At 44.0% G+C, this 18676-nt stretch overlaps 1 protein-coding gene across 1 annotated transcript; it reads right to left on the bottom strand.

The window, feature by feature from the left end:
* Window positions 1-397: 397 nt before the first annotated feature.
* On the bottom strand, window positions 398-17703 carry kank2 (KN motif and ankyrin repeat domains 2). The gene is given in 14 exon segments (XM_034220357.1): window positions 398-2365; window positions 2975-3073; window positions 3170-3370; window positions 3561-3703; window positions 3896-4115; window positions 4795-4882; window positions 4982-5569; window positions 5831-5939; window positions 6032-6241; window positions 6730-7814; window positions 7816-8092; window positions 8394-8472; window positions 11856-11940; window positions 17615-17703. Coding segments are annotated over 12 exon segments (3114 nt in total). The 5' UTR covers window positions 8431-8472; window positions 11856-11940; window positions 17615-17703; the 3' UTR covers window positions 398-2308.
* Between the last annotated feature and the right edge of the window lie 973 nt (window positions 17704-18676).

Below are 18676 nucleotides of genomic sequence, written 5' to 3'. Positions count from 1 at the left end.
CAGTTCTGTTTCATATGGGTGTTGAGAGATGTATCCATAGATCTCTTAATTTTGCTCTCAAAGTGCACCAAATTGATGCTTTTAACTTCAATATTTAAACAAAAATCTTCGCGGGGGAGCAGGTTAGGTTCACGGTGTTTACATGCTTATGTATACAATATGTGTGCTTATGCTAACATCATAAGACAAAAGTTGGTTCCGTGTTGTGTGGATTGAGAACGCGGTAGAGTGAGAGGTGCCCCCAAGCCAAAGCTCGCTTAGGGCCCCCAAAAGTCTAGGGCCAGCCTATGTGACTTTAATAAAACGTACTCTCTTGAGCACAAACATTCTTTACTTTGTTTAAAATAACTAATGGCAACTTACATGCAAACAAGTTAGACGGAATAAATGCAACAGAAACAGTGTGGTCCACGTTTATTAATTCATTGTTTTTCCAAAAAGCACAAATTAGAAGTGGAGTAACAGTCTAACATTTTACATAAACCTTCATAAAAACATAAACTAAAGAGCTGTGCGATTACATAAAATAGGTGTGAGCTTAAAAATTCTAAAAGTATAAAAAAGATACTTAAATAAAAAAAATTGAAGTTTATAAAAGTTCAATTGCTTGAAAGTGAATATGAAAATTGTGAAAAAAGTATTTAAAAAGTAATAGAAATTTGACATCAATAGCCTATGTACTCTAATTTAAGTAATTTGATTTTAGGCATAATAACTACCACTCTATATCAACATATATTATTTTGATATTCACATCTTACACGGCACTTCCTTTAAAGACCCCAATCAGTCACTTTCTGGTTCCCTGAAAAATCTAACCATGCAGAGCGGAGGTGACTACACCAGTGCTTTCAGTCCTTTCTCAATATAATTGTGTTTACTCTTATGAGCACAGAATATCACACAGATACACTCTAACCCTTCGTTACTAACATCCAAAATACCATCACTTTAAAACACAAAGACCAAAGTACCGTAGCCTTTAGAGAATAATATTTACCTCTTCCTTCCTTCACACTGTGTTCATTTTTATCACCACAACACACAGCAACACAGAGAGAGACATCTTTGGGTTTAATCTGGGTGGTCGACACATTAACTGTAGTTTTATGTATTGTTTGAAAAGGTGTTTTAAGGAAACAATTGCTGTGGAAATAAAAAATGGTGATCCTTGAAGATCCTGAATTAAGTCAACATTTAAAAAAAAAAATCAATATCAAAAATACTCTGGAGTGAATAAATCCTGTGTATAAATATTGGTCAACTGTTGAAGTGGTGTTCACTGTAATAGATTGTTGTAGCATCAACGAGCTACTTTAAGCAAGGACACTTATCCGTGAGAGGAGTGGCTTCTGTCATTCCAAATGATCGATGGTCACACACATAATGATGCTACTGTGTAAGAGCTATTGTACACATAACAATGAAAACACATCACTCTATAAAAGCAACTAATATGAGATTCATATGGATTAAAACAACAAGTGTATAATTATATATGATGCAATTTAGTGAACATCTTTGACTTTGACTAAAAACAGTGCTGACAGTGTCCATGAAGCTGCTAGATCAGGGCTATTCAATTAGTTTGGAACGGGGGCCGGTTGATGAAAATGATCCAAAGCAAGGGGCCGGGAAAAAGATGGCTTGAAATATGAGCAATCATATTAAGAGCTTCAGATACAGTAAATAGTGGAGTGCGTATATTGTGTTTAATTAAATCAAACAACATAGCCCCAAGGCCTTTATAGATCTAAATGGCAAGTTCAGAACTCAGTAGGCCTACATGTGAAGCTAATTTAACCATCAACATCATTTCATTTGATTTAATTTAGGTGAAATGATCTAATCATTCACGCAGAGATGCAATCAATGACAGGAGTTGTCACTACAGTAGCTAGTAGGTGGGTTCGAAACCCGAGCCCGCCAAAGTTTTCAGGCAATGTCTTCCTCTCTATCTCTCAATGTAACACCCTCTCTGGAATAAAGGCACTCTGGCCCAAAAAGCAATCTTTAAAAAATCTAGAAAAAGTAGATTACTTTTTAACATTATTCTCAAAAGGAGAGTAAATATCACCCCGGGGCCGGATTTGGCCCGCGGGCCGCCAATTGAATAGCCCTGTGCTAGATGTTCCGTTTTTAGATTAGAATGGTGCAAGCTGTCATGTAATTATCTGCACATTATAAAGTATTTAAATTATGGAGGGTGAAAACAAACACAAACTCATTGTTTCTCTGAATAACACAGATGAGGAAAATAAATCACGCTGTAATATGAGTAGTTACTGTGGACTGGCTGGAGCAGGGTTTATTTTGCTTCACCAGCAGGAGGAGAGGAACCCAAGAGAGGACACCTTGGTGAAACCTAAAATAAAAAAAAAAACGGTATTATTGGTGAAAAAATAATCCCATATTCCAGGGTAATTATTGCAAAGTAGAACTAAAAGGGAGTGAAAAATGCACTAATTAAAAACAACATCCTTCAGGAAAAACAAAATTAAACTGAAACTATATATCTTGCATTTTTAGCATTAACATTTCACTAGAGAAAAAAACGTGACAGCACACGTTTCCGTCATTTTGTTATATGCAACCCAAGTAATGCAACAGACTTGATGTCACACAAAACTTCACAACTCATCCCTATGGTTTTCCCATGCAGTCTAGTTTAGGATTAAATAACAAGAACATGATTCAGATTTCATAGTTCTGTACAGTTACACACACAGCTGTGGTAAGGCTGCAGGAAACACTACAGCCAGTGTGTGAAATTTCAAGAATTCAGATTATGCTTGAACGGTATGTACTGTACAGCTCAACATCCGATTTGTGATGGTTTGTCTTTTCAAGGAGTTTTTTTTTGAACATTTAATCTGTTTCTTCTTCCTCTATCTCAGTTACTTATTACCCTCATTCCACTGTGCCTTATAGAGACAAGAGTAAGTGTGTGTTAGCAGTGTGTCAAAGTACTCACAGGGGAAGGGGGCTTTGCAAAGTTGAGGTGAGCATACAGGAGCACAGCAATGTCATTCTGACTGGCCTCCAGGGCGATGGACAGAGCAGTGCTGCCGTCCTGTAAAAACAGAACGTATGTGGAGTTTTTGGACTGGATTGCAATAATAAAAAAAGGAAATAGGAGAAAGTAAAGACGGAAAGAAAATATGCTTACATTGTCAGTGAGAGTGGCATCACAGCCTTGAATAGACAGTAGCTGGCGCACAATGTCAACGTGACCGTGTTCGCAGGCACACATGAGCGCTGTGGAGCCGTCGTCATCACGGATGTTGACCTGAGCGCCGCAGGACAGCAGCGCCCTCACCATGTCCCCGCGACCGTGGCTGACTGCCAGCATCAGCGCCGTCTGACCGGCCTGCAAACACACATCATGAGACTCATTTTCACAGTGCATCTTATTTCAGAGCTAAATTGTTGTCAGGTTGCATTTGTTTGCATGCTGCAGGACGTGTCAAGAGAACTCAAAAGCAAACATATAAATGCTCTTTCAATGGATTTAGTTGTGCGGACGTGCAGTGAGACATTATGAGCAGTAGAGGGCGCACCTGGCTGGCCTTGGCGTTGACGTCCCCCGTGCGCAGCAGCTGCAGGACGGTTTGAAGGTCATTGTCAGAGTGGAAGGCAGCCAGGGCTGTCAGCATGATGGCTGTGTAGCCCGCCTTGTTCTGCTTGTCAGCATTACACAGTCCTGTCAGGTATAGAGGCCAATCAGTGAGACAGGTGACACAGCAGCACACACAATGACAGGGAGACGGAACATGTTGGAGACTGAGTTAATATCCTTAACTTTAGAGACCATACCACCCACATACACACCCTTATGTAAGCTTGTCTGACTTTTCTCTCACGCACATACAGATATACAGACAGAGACACACACCAGTTTCCAGCAGCAGCTTCACCACGGGGAAGTTGGAGTGGGAGACGGTGTAGTGAAGCGCTGTATTCCCGTTACCATCTGCCATGTTGATTACAAACTCCAGCAGCTGAGGGGAGACTGAGGCGAAGGTGTTCATATAGGCTTTGACAACAGCTGTGTCCGCCGCTTTGTGACAGGACACGCGCAGCCACTCCTGCAGCACGCTGGTGTAGGCCGCCCTCTGAGACAGACACAATGAGGACAATTAGAGACACAAACACACTTGAAAGACTGCTGGGGAAATGCAAGAGCACAGGCATGCAGGTTTGCCATAATCAGCATATCAAAAATAAAAAACAGGTTTGTTAAAGAAATACAAAAATAACTGGGTCTAGAGAAAGCAAACACTTTTATTTTCTCATGTTTTTTTGTACTACAAGAACTACAACTTATTTCTTGACTATATCAAACATTTAGAGATCTAGGGAGGGAGGCTGTGGCTCAGTGGATAGTGTGCTGGACTTCGAATCAGGGGATAGCAAGTTTGAGTCCCACTGCAGTCAGCATGTCGTTGTGTCTCTGGGCAACACACTTCTCCCCAAATTGCTCCTGTGGGGATTGTCCACAGTACTGAATGTGTGTTAGTCGCTTTGGATAAAAGCGTCTAACAAATGACACGTAATGTAAATTAAAAGTACACATAACCTCTAGTTTACCAAATCAATAGTAAAACACATTTTCTACAAATTGTCTGACTGTGGATTTAATTAAATACATTTTTAAGGACTGCTTGATTGTGTTTCTGCATGTTGTTGCCAGTGTGATAGCTTTTAGAAGGAACTCCTGGAAAGCAGTATCGATACTGAGTGTGTTATCCAGGGAATTAAAACACTGATTTAGTGGATTAAATGGACACCTACTGCTCCTTGTTGGCTGAAGGCATTGGGCTCCCCCAGGGCTTTCTGCAGGGCATGAAGAGCTGACATCAGGCTGTCACTCAGATCCAATCTGAGACAGAGACGGACAACATCAGCCATTGAAAGATCGAACACAGCCTAGATAGTACCATCACCACTTATCAGTATGTCTGTTTATGTGTATATTTACCTGACTTGCTTGGCAGGTACTGTGGCAGTGTCTTTTACGTGGCTTTCCGCTGCTGGCGTTGGCTCCGATTGGCTGGAGAGGACGGTTGTCTCTGATTGGACGGTGTATTGCTGTTGGGTGATCTCAGTGGTTTTAGTGACACACAGCGATGAAGAAGAGGTAACTGAGGAGCTTTGTTCGGGAGTGGTTTCAGTGCTTGATGATGTGGAGGAGAACTCCTGCGTGACTGTGAGTGTGTCTGATGATTGGTTGACAGTGTCTTTAGAGGCAGCATCATTCTGTGGACTTGGAGGAATTAGAGTAGTGTTTATCGCTGGTGACCGCGGGGGTTTGACCGGCAGCTTTATGTCGGCTGTTGCTGAATCTTTGAGACTCTGCTGTGAGTCTGGAATGATGGCTGGCAGTACGACAGCAGTCTGATGAGGTACTCTGTTGCTTTCTGAAGGCGGGGAAGCCTGGCTGTTGGTTATTAGCTGGTGCTGGGCCGCTGACTCTGTGAGTTTTTCTCGTGCTTCATGATATTCGCTGGAGTCACTCGCCTCATCTGAGCTCTCGCTGCTGCTATCGTCTGAGGACGTGGACTCGTAGCTGCAAGACATTTATGTTGAGGTCAATTAACTTATTTACACGGGTTGATCTTGGCAAAGACAGCAGCATAGGAGTTAGAGCCAACAACAATATACATAGGAATACAGTACATTAATGGGTCAAGATATAAACATACTTACGCAAACCAAATAATTTGTTAACCATCATACTTATTAGAGCTTATAATCTGTTTTATATGAATACAAATACTTTTGTGCCATGCATGAAAAGGTCAGTTTTATGGTCTGCAAACACACGTACCCTCCATTGACTCCAATGAACTGCAGGTTCTTCTTCGTGGTGGGAGATCCCGGTTCACCTTCTGCTTTGCGCTTCATAATAGACCTCAGAGAAGACTGGGGAGATGAGGCTGAAAGAAAAACCCAGTGATCATACAAACCGTGGGGGCATGACGAGGGAAGAACAAAGTAGGAATGATGGTCGAGAGTTCAGCCCAGTTACCTGTCTGAGGGTCCTCGTGGGACTCGGCAGCCTCTTTGGATGTATGCTGGTGTGTCTCTTCTTCTTTTGAATGCATCAAACCAATCTGATCCCCGGCCGTGCTGACAGCGATGGCAGGACTCGCTACCGGTACCGAGGTGGAGAGCTCGCTCTTCAGGACATCGCGCACCTGCTTGGAGCTGACGGCAATCGGCAACTCAACTGGAGCCTCTGTGAGAGAAAGCGAAGAACAGCATAACTAATACAACACTTTATGGAGGAATACAACAAAATAAATGTAAATAGTTTATCAAACAATTTTCGGGTCAACACAAGTTCTTACACCCTTGTCTGCTTATTGGTTACAGTAGTACAATGTAATGCAATCCAATGGCAATGTGTTTAATCTAGGGATGCACAATATAACGCAGTGCCAATTAATTATTAGCTGGAAATGCAAAATGTGTATATTCTATTATTTCTTCAACAATACAATTATAGCTGTTAATTAAAAAAAAGTATTCTATTGACTACTCAAAAAGCTACCGTCGGGTGTGCATAACCTACAGAATACGAACTTATTTTTAAAATGTTTTATTATTAGTGGTTTTCTTCTAAGTATCAGCCGTGAGATGCAGCAAATCATTGGTCATCAGCTGGAGAAACCCACATTGGACATTCCTAGATACATTGTGCTTATGATCTTAAGTTTTAGAGACCTTCAGCTTGTCCTCTGTGTTGGCCCTCCACGGCTCCAGCAGCTGCTTGAGGGGAGGGGGAGCTGCAGATCTCCGCTCGCATCAGCGTGCCCACCTCCACCACAGTGGGCTGCTCCAGTGTGTACACCTGGATTCCCACAGTCCTCTGTTCCCTCTGTTGGGGGGGCTGGGTGAAGCTGACCAGGGTGTGCAGGCTGCAGCCCTGAGGCTCCTGCCAGCCCACGCTGGTAGCCATAACTGGGTGCTCTGCCTGAGGGCCCCTCTGGACTGCTGCGGCCTGCTGCCGCGCCTCCTGCAGTTCCTGCACCGTCCTCTTTAGCTGGCCCTCCAGCTGACCCACTTTATTCCTAAGAGCCTGGGTCTCTGGTAGCAGCCCCAGATCCTCCTCCCGAACCCCGACTCCCAACTCACTGCTGCCCCTCAACTCCTCTGGTCCCACTGCGATGGTGCGCACTTCCCGCTTTGCATTCGGTCGAGCTCCACTCACAATCACTGTATCCTCAATCTCACATCCTGAGTCTTGAAGCTTGGAGCCCTCGGGTGAGGTGGGGGACAGTGGCCCTGCTGGCTGGTTGCTGCTCTTAGCCCCCGCGCTCACATCTTCTTCAGGGATGTCGATGTAGAGCTCTCCTCTGGGGCGGCCTCGGTTGAAACTCAGAGTGTGACCCAGGAACTTCTGGCTCTTCAGCTGGACGCTGAGCTGCCGTTTCTCCTCCTGCAGCACGGAGATTTTGACCTGCAGCACTGGGATGGTCTTCACCTGCTCCTCCAGCTCCTTGATCTTCCTGAGAGCCGCAGCCATCTGCTCCCTGACGTGCTGCAGGTGCGCTGGTGTGGGGGTCACTGGGGTGGACAGGCCAGAACTCATCGGGGTGAAGGATCCCCCTCCACCATGGGCTCTGTTGTAGCTGTGTGCACTGCTGATGGAGGTGTTGGAGCCTGCTACGCTGCTGTGCATGCTTCCCAGGTTGGAGAATCTCCGCCCCTCTTTCTCCTCCTCCAGCTTCCTGCGTGCATCCATAAGGGTCTTCTCCACCCGGGCGGTGCTGAAGTTGGGCCTCTGGGATGTGTGGTATCCCGGGGCGGCAGTAGGAGAAGGAGGAGTGTCTGCTGTCCATGCTGGTGTTGGAGCACAGAGACTCTGTGGAGGTCCACCAGGAGCCGGTGTAGCCATAGCCACGGGGCAGGGAGCCATAGCGTGGTCGGCGGTGGACGGGTACCTTCTTGATAGTGTTTCCCTTCTCTATGTCGTTAACATATTTGAGGAAGTCTAGGTCCAGACGGTAGCCATAGGGGGTCTCCACTGAGTAGGCCTCCTGCTCTTTGCCGTGCAGGGAAGGAGTTGCGGGCGGGTTGAGCTTCCCTGAGGGGGAAGGAAATCAACTTTAAACAAACGGATATCTGCGTCTAATCTTGGGCTCAGACTTTAGAAAATAGCATTCACTTTAGGGCTTCTGTGTGTTTGTACATGTACTCTGAAACAATCAGCAAATTAGGTACAGGTGGAAGTGGCACAGTGACTATAACCTGACCTTATAAGTGTCTGGATGGTACAACTATTACATTACTTAGAAGGTGTTTAATAGTCTAAATCTTAACAAAGATAAACTTATATCGTAACTTCATTATCATGTGATATTAATGATAACAAATAGAATGTGCACCTGGGAAGCCGGGCTCCATATGCAGCACCTGAGCCATCGTGAGCCTGTGGCTGTTATTCAAACATCCACCAACACTCGCCTGTGGAGAGACAGAAACCTTGTAAATTATTACTAAAAATACGAAAATGTAAAGTTTGTAAAGCAAGAATAAGGAATGATATGAAGGAGAATAAATTAGCACTTGTATTAGAATTTGACTGCAAGTACACTAGGCTTTTTGGAAGCAAAATGAAATGTATGAAACAGAAAATGAGCACAATGACAAACTCAATGCAATATAGTACAACGATTGTCCCATGGTCCAGCGTGCCTTATGCCAGAGATAACTAAATTAATCAAAAATAAATTGAAGAAAGAATTGAATCACCGCTCCTTAGCATTTAGAAAATAGGACAACACCTTAGCATGGCTGCCACTCAGGTCGTTTCACTCAAAACACTGCACAACCACAATGTAAGCGTACAGGTGTAACTGACAAATGCTCTGTTCTAACAAAGTGTCCCAGTGAGAGTGAGCCATCATGCACAATACTAGACCCTGAAACCATGTAAATGTACAGTATGTACTCTATCTACACATGGTTTAAAAAAATCTTACAATAAAAGGTTGCTCTTCTAGAACACATTGTTTTTTTTCTGTATGATGGTCAGAAGTAGATTTACGTGTCCTACAACCACTCACCCTCCTGCTTCCCTGTCTAATTTGATCTGTTCATTTTTGGGAGCATAGTGGGTCACAGTGGATTGTGTGTTTGTTTCTGTTCTTAGCGCTCAGAGAAGAGGACTTACAGACGAAAGTTTCCTGGCAGCTAGCGTCAGGACAGAGGTTTGAGGCTGCCAGTTACAACCTTATTAGGAATCATCTGCGCACGCTAACTTCGCCTCTCAATTTAGGGTTTCCAGACACTCTCTTCTTTCTCTCCCTCACTTTCTCCACTTATATCTCCTCCTGCTTCTTCTCTTATTCTTCTTCTTTTCCTTTCTGGTGCTTTCCCCCTCTCTTACATCAGCTGACGGTCAGGAGGTTTTAGCTGGTCGCTGTCTCCTTGCCTCGCTCAGTGCTTTCACACAAAGCATAGTGAATTGCTTCAAAACATTTTCCACACCAGAAGTAATGCATTTTGACTCTATCATCAAAAGATAGTGCTTTGTCCTCCCACAGAGAACAAACAGAGAGCCTACAACGCTTTGACTCTGAGTTTGTGTCTGCTTGGAAAAGATTAACTTTCTAGGTCACCACTTTGTGGGAACTGAGGATATCGCCTAATGTTTAAGCCATCCACAGCTTTTTGCCGGTTTGACATCGTTATATTACTTTAGACTGAGCTGAGATCAGAGGTTTGGACTGCAAACTTCCACTTTGTTTTGTTTAAAGGCATACTCAGTTCATTTCACTTCAAGCATGGTTTATGATTCCTCAGCAAGAACTGAGTCTCTCTCCTCTAAGTCGCGCGCTCTCTCTATCTTGTGACCCTAGTCAGTGCTTGCTGGTTTGTGAAAAGTAGGCCACTTGGAAACAGTGACTAAATTGACTTGGTATTTTTGAAGTCCTGTAGTCAGTTTAATGTCCTGGTGCTATCCCCTTATCTGTGCCCCTTCATCAGCCCCTCATACCAAGATTGCCACACATTATGAGGCATGCAAACACTGCATGCATGCACACACAGACCCCTTTTTAGCATTGACAGATGAAAAAGTACTCCTCACTCCGTTGTGATAAGAAAAAACTGACACAAAGCCAACAAGGCATCCTGAATGTACATCTTAATGATTCCATACATTAGCTTCGTAGAGGAATTATGTGAAAAAAAATAATGAATGGCATCTGAGGCGAGGCAGTATGAGTTTATCTCCAGTACGGGAATGATAGTGTTAGATTGATTATGTACTGCATGATGTACAGGGCGGTCTGGGTATGCCTACGTGTGTGAGAAAGTGAGAACAGGACTGAGAGATTGGGGAGTGGTTGGGAGTCAGCGGGCCTGTCGATGTGTGTGTGTGTGAGAAACTGAGAGTGTACAGGAAGGTGGAGGACGGCGCTGACAGAGGACAGTTGATGAGATATAATTAGAATCTGCAGTTTAGCAACCAAACATCCCAGCCCTGCGGGCGAGACGGCTGACACTGTCCACTGCATCCCCCTTTGAACTTAGTTCTCTGCTGTTTCAAATCACATCTACGTCAAAGGGAACTCACATTCTTCTCTGCTTCAAAATCTCTCTTTACTTAGAACTTCTCCGGGACTCATTCATCCCACATCACCCACTCAAGTCGCCCACATCTGCTTCTCCAACAGTGGCTCATTGGGTGTTTCAGATGTGTTACTATGTGTGTATGTGTGTGTGTTAGGGCTGCTCGATTATGGCAAAAATCATAATCTCCATTATTTGGGTCAATAATTGATATCACGATTATTAAAAACGATTATCCATTTACTTTGAAAACATCAATTTATTGGAGAATTTTTTTTTTAACAGTATGTTTTTAACAGTTGATTACTCTGAACTTACATAATTCAACTGAAAAACCAATACAAATAAATAAAAACATAACCGTTTTATTTCGATTACGTTGTTTTCGTAATCGTTGCAAGCCATAATCGTAATTGTGATTAAAATACGATTAATTGAGCAGCCCTAATGTGTGTGCGGGTGGGGAGGAGCGGTTGACCTTCCTCCCTCTCTCTCCCTCTCAAACAGTTCCTTTGAGATGACAGCTGAGCAGAAAGCAGTGTGCGCCCTTCCCCAGCGCCACACTACCATTCTTCAGACAACTCTCCCTCTCTGACCAGCTTCATCCAGGACAAATGCCTTGCCCCCATTACACCACCCCCCACCTCCCCATACAGCTGCATACCATACTAACGGAAGTTAGCATCGCCTGGTCTACTCCCTCCGTTCCCTGCTATTAAGATTAGGAAGACCCTCGGGGGGTAGGATGCAGGTCACCCATCACAAATTACACATCTGTGGTATGCTCTGTCACGAGAATAACTGCATACTGTCACATGTTTAACATCTCACAGCAACAATCTCAAAATGTTTGTTTTTGTAAATGTAGCTTCAGGTTTTTAACTTTACAACCACACTCTGCATGCACTTCATAACTGGGGGATTACAACTGGATTTGATTTACAGCGTGTATATAGATGCTTGTGCCTTTTGTGTATCAGAGGATTGAGACCACCCTGAAAAGTAATCTAAGATGCCAGGCATCATTTCGAGGTCAGCTTTTTCAAACTCATTGCTTCCATTCAATGAGTCACCTTATCATTATTGCCATTACAACGGATTACACCCCAGTTTTGCTATGTCAGAAATACCACTCTTCCCACTACCCAGAGAACTTTATGGATTTTTCCACTGCTTTAGTGACTCTCTCAGCCTTCAGTGATTATTATTCTGCTCAAGCTTGGGAATGGTTTGTGAATTAGGAAAAGAGGGATTTATTTTCCGCTTCATACCAGCTGCGTGCGCTGCAAGGACGGGATCTCTCCTCCCCAGGATCCTTGCTCTCCCTTCCTTTTCTTGCACTCTTACAGTCAGCACCTGTAGGGAAAAAGAATAAAAGGAAAGTTGAGCTTTGGAATTCCTTGATTTTGATTGTAGCCGTCTATATCCCAGGTCAAATGAAAATAAAAGGACATATCTAGACAAGAAGTCATCAGAGGAGGGTAACATCCCATTGAATGTCTGTAGCTCTGTTGACACATAGATAACACCAGACAGGTTACAAAAGAGTGGCCTCCGAAAGGCGTTAAACACCGGTTGCGTAGCCAGAAAATCACTCCAAAACATTCCAGTGGTTTTGAGTGACACGCAGGATGTGAACAATACACCCCCGTCAAATGCCAATCACTCTCTGACCTCCTTGTCGTGCAGCCTGGATGAAGCCGGCCGGATCTTGGCATAGCTGCTCTCCTCCTCTCCCAGCTCTCCAGAAACACACTCCCCCACCCCATTCCTCTCTCCGATTCGGGGCTCTCTAATCAATCCAAGACTGGGAGCCTCCCTGCCATGTGATTGGGCAATGTTTTCTGTTTTGCTGCCTCTTTGACTCACACCCTGAGATCCAGGGCACACACGCCCTCCAGTTTATGTGGGAATATTTGTCATCTGCACACCTTAAAGCCAGACTGACTTCATGAGCCTTATAATGTGTTCCTTCATGGACAAAACAGACTTGAAGCGTGCACTTTAACTTCTGTGTGTGTGTCCACCAGATAGGCTGCGTAACTGTCTGCTGATTCTCATAGATTCTGCTCCGGCTGCTCAGAGCCTTCTGTGCAAGTGTGGTCGACATTTTGTCGGGGGGTCCTGCAGCCTAGATGGATGACCTTTGCATAAAATCATAACAAGACTCGCTGTTGTTCAGTCCATTGTTTTATATTGTTGTCATGCCAATACCACAGAAGGTGGAGGAGTAGGGGGAGAAATAGACCTTTTAGACTGGAGCGACAGCCAAATCACAAAGAGCCATTCATCCAGCCTATAGTCCCACAGCTGGTTCTAATAGAAAGCAAGGAGGGGCATCTCAGAGAGAGTCAGAGAGAAAGGGTGTGTGTATGAGTGTGGTGAGTAAATTTGCCTCAAAACAAACAAACAGTTGATGAAGTGCTGTTATAGACCCACACACTGACAGAAGCCGGAAATACTCTGACGATTGATATCTAGATCTAGAAAAAGATCGGTGATCGGCTATCTGTGCTGCCAGATGTGTGTCCCTACATAAAGACACTTATACCAATGCCAAAAGCATCTACCAAAGGATAGGATTAAAGACAGTGAACTATGTGCTGGACAAATACCAAATGTTACAGCAGACAACTTGAACTCCCGTCGACTCCCACACAGCACAGATGAAAACACACAGACCTCCAAACACTGTCCGAGGCCCAAGACTCCCACGGATCAACAAACACAGCTGTAGCTTTTCAGTTGATTTATTCAGGTAAGGGCACCGATTATATGAGAGCCAAGATGCTTTACTATGTCTGTATCCTTGATGATGAATCTGAAGTTTTTATCCCACTGATAGGTAGCAACATTTTTAAGAGAGCTCTTTCCAATGTCAGTTGATCTGGAAAGGCTCTCGGATGATCACTGCTTTGTCATTATGCACTCTTGTCATACCAAGCTAATTGATGTGGCTAAACAGAGACAATATGGAGCAATAGGCTGAAATCTGATGAAGGAAAGGTTACAGGAAAAGGGAGCTCCATCTTTCTATTCCCAGAGGATCCAGAAACAACCTAGTCACTTCCTCCCAGTGCAGGAGAAAGAGTAACAAGGGGAGAGCGTAAGCGGGAAAAGGAAAAAGGAGAAGGGGTAAGAGAGAGAGAGAGGAAAGAAAGGCAATACTGCACGAGGAGGGGGGAAGAGAAAAAAAGAGCCGCTGCTGAAAGTTTTAGATGGAAAGTTCTCGAATGAGGAGACCATGACTGCTCTCATTTGGACTCCACCAGTATGAATCACTGCTGCTGACACCAGAATGTAGTTGCTGCTGTAAACGTGGGAACAACATCAGAAAGATCACAGAGGCTGCAAGAACTCCTCACCAAGAGTATATACAGTTTCAAAGGACCTTCCCTCATAATCTAAAATGGCTCCGCCTAGAAGATTACCATCATTTGTGCATTCCTCCCCTAAAAATAGGCCGACAATAGAGAATATATGAGAAGCTACACTTAAATAAAGCGCATTGTTGTTCTGAGGTTTTCTCCACGGAGTAACAGGCCGCAAAGAACTTAATATAGACTTGGAGACAAGTTTCAAATGTTTCATAAAGATCACAACAGGAGACACGGTTGTTGATCTATCTACCAAGACTTCTTTGTCCTCCTCACTCTGCAGCACAGATGGCTTCATTCAGCCAAATGGTCCAGCGTGAATAATAAATCGGCAAAATGTACAACAAATCACTCCCCTGAACTGTTAAAGAATGCTAAATGTAGAAGCAACAACAGCCTTTTGTCACCAGGCATAATGCGGCTGAACGGTGTACGTCATCACTTGACAGACAGACGGAGCCTTCAGCATGCGTACAGAGGCCAGATGATCTCATATCAACATGGCAATACACAGTGTTCCAGTGCTGCTGCAGGACATGTGGTTTTTGACTAATATAGGTTTTAAACCCAGGACGGTGAAATCGTTGCCCAGTGGGACGTCCCCTGCAGGATTCTCTGCCCCTTTAGCAAAAAGCCCTGTTTTTTACATTAAGACTGGTGGTATGGAGGAGCAGACGCCACAGACCCAGCAGTCTGGCTCGTGTACGGCCAAGAGGAGGGGCCGGCTGGCTCCCATTACTCCTGGAACAGGAGCAGAGTAAACACCCGCCAGTCTGCTATTGGTCATTGTGCTGACCTCCAACAGGAAACTGAGCATGGGTGGGGCTGAACGGCAAGGAGCGGCTCCGGAAAAAAAGACACTAGAAAAAAAGGGCATTTGGGAGAAAATTCCTGGGCCGTTGCGGAGGTGGGGGATTAAAAATGATGCCGAGCAGAGAGGCCTGAGCGCTGCACTGTTCTCAGGGAACTGTGGGGTCTGGAGGGGGGGAGACGAAGTCCAGATGGCAGTGAGACGGGTGGTGGGGAGCCGGTCGGAGCAGTGCTGGGGTGAAAGCTCAGGTCAGCGTTTGTTGTGGTACTGAGCACAGGAAGTAACCTTACTGCAGCGGTGACGTTGATAAGTGTTTCGCTCTCAGGGTATTCATCAATTACTTCCTGGTTCAATGAGAGTTGTTGATTAAAAGACTGCAGACATAAAGATAATAAAAGAGGCCAGAAAAAACATCCATAACAGTGACTTTTCCAACACGTTTGTATGTTTTAGTGGACAGAAATTACCATCTTGTTTTCTGAGCGATTAATGTATTCGAGGAGATCATGGGAGATTATTTGGGAAGATAATCACAGTCCCTTGTAAAGTACCTCAAAAGCAACTCTAGACCCTATGTTCAGTAATGGCTGCCCCAAGTAATAAAGTTAAGTGGGAGTGTTAACCCTCTTTATTGATCAAATCAGACTGATGGTACTTTTGCAAAATAATGTTTATCCCTACTTTAGTCTAATTCAACTCTAATACACCTAAGAACATTGGGTTTAATCATCGTAAAATGTGTTGTTTTAGAGAAGGAGAATCATCACCAACACATTTGAAAAGGCGCAGATATTTAAAATGGCTAACTTTCACTTTTCCAGTGAAGTAAATGATCACTAATAGTGTGCAGTGTTTTAACAGAAGAGTTCATTCATCAAGCAGTAAATCTGTCTGGGATGCCTATCAGTGGAAGATCACAATGACAGGCACTGTCATGCAGGTTGAGAGTGTAATTTCATTAGACTCACTAAACCATTTTAAATGCCCGGCGTGTGGCCCAGTGTGCCAATGGGGTTTATAACTCTGCATTCCTCAACAGCACCCCTGGGTCTAGAAGCTGTAATAAGACAATCACATTCCATCTTGGTAAAAAAAGAATCCTGAAGGAAACTCAAGCTGCCCAAAAACCTGACCAGAGATTCACTGACTGCATTCTGGGGTCTCTGATGGCATTAATGGGGGTCCCCAGACACGAGGAAGAGTCAGTTTTCACTGTTATTGTACAACAGACGCAAGATCTCAAAACAATAGGGAGATAGTCACTTGCCTGTTTATTAGGTGCACCTGGTTAAAACTAATCCGCGCGGTTAACAACACATTAGACTCAGTATTGGAGACAGACAAAGCTGGTTTAATGGCATGCATGACAGCTCAGAGCTGTATGAGTGCCATGCAGCTGCTACAATCTTTCTCTATTCGCTGGTAGGTGATTTCATACGGCCAGCAGCCCATTACACAACAGCAGCGGGACAGTGGTGTATTGTGTGTATGATGCAGAGTAACAGGCTGATGACTGCAACCCCACATCCTGCCAACTTCTATGTGTCCTTCTTCTTCATCATCACAACAACATCTGATGTGTTTACTGATGAACCAGAGCAATGTACCACACATCCCATCACATAGTGTATGAGTCATTATAAGACAAACAATCCTGCATATTTACTTTAGACAATATAATATTCAGATTGCATGGCATTATGAGTTTATTAAGGGGATTCAATGAGGGCCATCATCAGGAGAGTGCCTCTAGTAGCTTTGGCATTATCTGAAAACCACAAAAGCAGTTAAAGAGAGTTTGAGGTGTGTTTACTCTTCTCATGCTCAGCTGAGATTCAATTGTATTAACTCATCAACTTCTGAGGATACACACATTTCCCTCAGTGACAACTGGCCGGCTCCAGGAGGCGAGATGAGCAACTTTGAGGGCAAGAAGCGGCAACGAAAAGCTGACGAACATCTGGAAGTAATGAAAACTTGCAGAAAGCACGGACCCACCCTCTCCCCTGAGTCTTAAGTCTTCATTGAGCTTTTCTTTTTTGGTTTAACGAAATTAGAAAATTGTTAGATTTCTGCAACAGATCATGTGTGAGGAATTGGGAAAGTCTCGTAATGAAGGACAGACAGACTGACACAAACACCCAAATGTGTTGCTCGCTCAGAAATGGAGAGACTGTATGGAAAGATTTTGCAAACTGTAAGCTCTCTGAAACTCCTGCTAAGCAATTTGGACCAAAGTTGAGATCCCCTCAATTTGACTTTACAATGCAGACTATAAATGGCAAATGTAACACGACTAAAATTCACAGATTTTGTAGAGACATTATCCTATACAATAATAATAATAATAATAATAATAAAACCCATTTCATTAGGACCACTGCTAACTCTCATTACATTTGAACGGTTTTAATATTCATTTCTACGATATAATAATAATAATTTTTTATTTTAGAACCAGGGTATTTCGCGTTTACAGCGCTCCTCGCCGCCGTGCAGAGCCTCCGGTGATGCTCTGAACAAAAAGGCACGCACCGGAGCAGGAGCGAAAACAAGACTCAGTTTAACGTTAATCAAAAGGCGGAGAAACACTCATGTGACATAATGGAAGCTAATTAATCCGGACTGCATAAAGTAAAATCAATGTAATGACTGGTTTAGAGGATAAAGGAGCCGTTACTTCGCAGAGAGCGTACCGGGGGATTGGGCAGGACCGACGCTTTACAAAGAAGTCGCTCTCACAACAAGGCGCCCCTCCGGAACGCTTTAAAATAACAGTCCGTCAGAGAGAGGGCAAAGCACGTTTCAAACAGAGGAAGTGTAACTTATGAGCTGTTCTTACCTGTCCTCTGGAAACCCTTTCAGCCGCCTCGGCCCAGGAGCGCTCACTGACAGAGACAAAAACACCGCAGCCAAGATGCTCCGCGCCCCCAACCCCCCCCTCCCGCTGCTCTTAAAGGGCCAGCGACCACGAGGCCGAGCCGGGAGCTCACACTGGAGGCTGATGGACTCTCACTGTACCTCCATCATCTCATAGCTCCATCATCTCGCATTGTAGCTCCGCCATCTCTCATCTCACTGTACCGCCATCACCCTTCTCCTCACACTGTAGCTCCATCATCTTTCTCCTCACACTGTAGCTCCATCATCTCTCATCTCACTGTAGCTCCATCATCTCTCATCTCACTGTAGAGCCTCCATCCTCTCACAGGGGTCAACTGGAATCCCTCATTTACCTCCAAGGGCATGCTTCTTCATACACTTGCAACAAAGAGTATAGATTGTCTAAACTGTAGTTTGTAAAGTAACTAAAGCTGACAATTACATGTTTAATGATGTAACTACCAAAAAGTTAAACACAGTACTTGATCTCCTGACCCTTCAAGTTCTTTGTATATCAACGACCTTCCTGACTAACCAGGGGAAGTCAAAGGGCCTCTGTCGACATCAGTGGAGGGACCTGCCAGACACTTAGGATGTCTGAAGAGGCCAGCAGGGAAACATCAAGTACAACACCTTTAAGCAAGTACGAGTACCTAAAGCAAATGAATAAAAACAAAAACAGACATATACACAGAACAAAACTTCAAAACATATGAATGTTTTTCATAGGAAATACGATGTGAAGGAGGAACACCTCCAGAATATTTTCCTATCCATTTAGACGGTAACAAAGCTTTATGGATCCAGTTTAAAAGTCAATATTCACAGTATGATTTGTATACACTTTCCCACAACAACCACAGTGCTGAGTATCGAGTGACTTTCTAATGTATAAAGCTTTCGGTCCTCAGGTCTGATTGACTGAGCCATCGCAAGTCTTTGTAAAGTACCCGATTATTAATGCGCTGCCCTTTATTCTGGTAAATTACACAAACATTGCAGGCTATAATGTGGATCATCC

Source organism: Gymnodraco acuticeps, unplaced genomic scaffold (assembly GCF_902827175.1).
Source record: "Gymnodraco acuticeps unplaced genomic scaffold, fGymAcu1.1, whole genome shotgun sequence".
In the NCBI taxonomy this organism is placed as follows: domain Eukaryota; kingdom Metazoa; phylum Chordata; class Actinopteri; order Perciformes; family Bathydraconidae; genus Gymnodraco; species Gymnodraco acuticeps.
Note: the sequence above shows the minus strand (reverse complement) of the source record. Positions and strands in the feature narration are given on the sequence as shown.